Here is a 1,844-nt window from a genome sequence, read left to right on the forward strand (position 1 = left end):
ACCTCAGCCGACTGGTCGTCTAGCGTAAGCTGTTAAGCCTGGGCTAGATCTATTTTAGTAAACCACTTGCTTGAACCCAAAGCAGCCAGCATTTCCATTCTAGTGGGCCGGGGTTACCCATTGCTTTTAGAGCCTTGTTTACTGTGCTTCGATAGGCTCCGCACAAACTCAAAGTGCCGTCTATTTTTCTTACCACTACCAGTGGCGTAGCCCACTTTAGACGCGTTCCCAAACGCCTTGTGGCACCAAGCGATACATTTCTTCGAACGCGGCGTCCTTGAATGCCAGTGGCACTGGTCGACTTTTGAGAAACATCGGCTGGGCGTCATCTTTCAGTTCGATATGAACTAGGAGCCCGTTGAAGCCAGGAAGGTCCATGCGAAACACCTCACAAACATCTTGAAGGCACGTATTTCACAATCATTCATTGGATTACTCGCAAGCCAATGCCTAACTGAGTAAACCAGTTTCGTCCAATAAGGCGGTTGCCTTGCTTCTTTACTGCCAGTAAAGGTAGTTTTGCCTTCCGGCCGTTGAATTCCACAAAGACTATTGCACGATCCAGAATAGGTAACTCCTATTTGGACCATGTTATAGTTGTTCCGGAATCTTTCATCCGAAGTTTGCATTCGTATTCTTGGATTGGTCTAAATGTGTCTTCACTCATTATTGAGCACGGAGCACCGGAATCAACCTCCATCGGGACTTCATGCTCTTCAATTACAACTTGAACAACGAACTTTTTTTCCTGTTCAGTCACATCGCAGACTGAAAATAATGCACCCATTTCGTAAACGCCCTTCCTCTTATTTGCCAATTTTTCCTGATGTGTGGTCTTCCGGGCCTCGCTATTTTCGTCTTTTGAACGACAAGCCTTCGCTATGCGACCAACTTTTTTTGCTTTTTAAGCATGTCGCTATTCTGAAATGGCATAAATAAGGAGCGTGCTTACCGTTGTACCGGTAGCAATCCCTGCTCTCTCTTGTGAAGTCTTGCTCCGGGCGGATTACTTGTATTACAGCCTGGTTGTCCGCTGTGTTGCCTCGGCCTTGCTTCCGTATGTTTTGCTGTTGCTTGGGTGTTGCTTCAGCGGTCGTGGCCAAGTCGTATGCAACCGTAAATGTAAGGGCGCTTTTTGCGAGTAGTCGGTGCTGAACTCCTCCGTTTTGAAAACCACATACGAAACGATCCCGCATCATGAGGTCCAGTGGAAGTTGCCTGTCGCTGAACCTGCAATCTTCGGCTAGCTTCCGCAGCGCCGTGACGTAGTCCGCAACCGATTCCTCGGCAGCCTGATTCTTCTGTAGAGCAAAAATTCTTGAGTACAGCTCTGAAAGCCTTGGAAGCAGGTGTTTGCGAACTGCTGTCCTAACTTCGTTGTAAAGTGCTGTTATCGGTCTTGCTGGCTTCACCAAATTTACGATGAGTCCGCACGCTTCTTCGCCGCAACAACTGAGCAGAAGTGCCCTCTTCTGCTCTTTTGTTATCTGGTTCGCTTCGCAGAACATTTCCAGGCGCTCGACGTACTCGTCCCATGACGCCTTCGGGCCGAGACGGTACTCGCTGATCCTGCAGACAGCCATTACCAGCCGTCACCGTCGCCAGCTGCTGTAACTCAGTCTGACGTCAGGGTGGAACTGAACAATCTTTATTAATGCACAGCCGTTTTTACAGCACGAAAAACAAGTGATACGCTCACCGCTACTTTCGTGGCTGATAAGTGATGGTGCAGGAAGTGCAGTGTCATGATGCGGAAAAGATGCACTACAAATTGGTTTACAGAGAAGGAAAGGAGCAGCATCTGCTCATAATTTCTCCTGAAAGTGTCAGATGGGACGGTACAC

General features: G+C 48.4%; 1 protein-coding gene across 1 annotated transcript; it reads right to left on the reverse strand.

Moving 5' to 3' along the window:
- Positions 1-216: 216 nt before the first annotated feature.
- Positions 217-1,583, reverse strand: LOC146193483 (uncharacterized). Its single transcript, XM_084600563.1, has 2 exons — positions 953-1,583; positions 217-398 (listed from the first exon to the last, which is right to left on the reverse strand). Exons 1-2 carry the CDS (start codon positions 1,581-1,583, stop codon positions 217-219), a joined length of 813 nt encoding a protein of 270 aa, XP_084456689.1.
- Positions 1,584-1,844: the final 261 nt, after the last annotated feature.

Source organism: Amblyomma maculatum, chromosome 4 (genome assembly GCF_055883805.1).
Source record: "Amblyomma maculatum isolate TAMU_Amacu chromosome 4, ASM5588380v1, whole genome shotgun sequence".
Taxonomy (NCBI): domain Eukaryota; kingdom Metazoa; phylum Arthropoda; class Arachnida; order Ixodida; family Ixodidae; genus Amblyomma; species Amblyomma maculatum.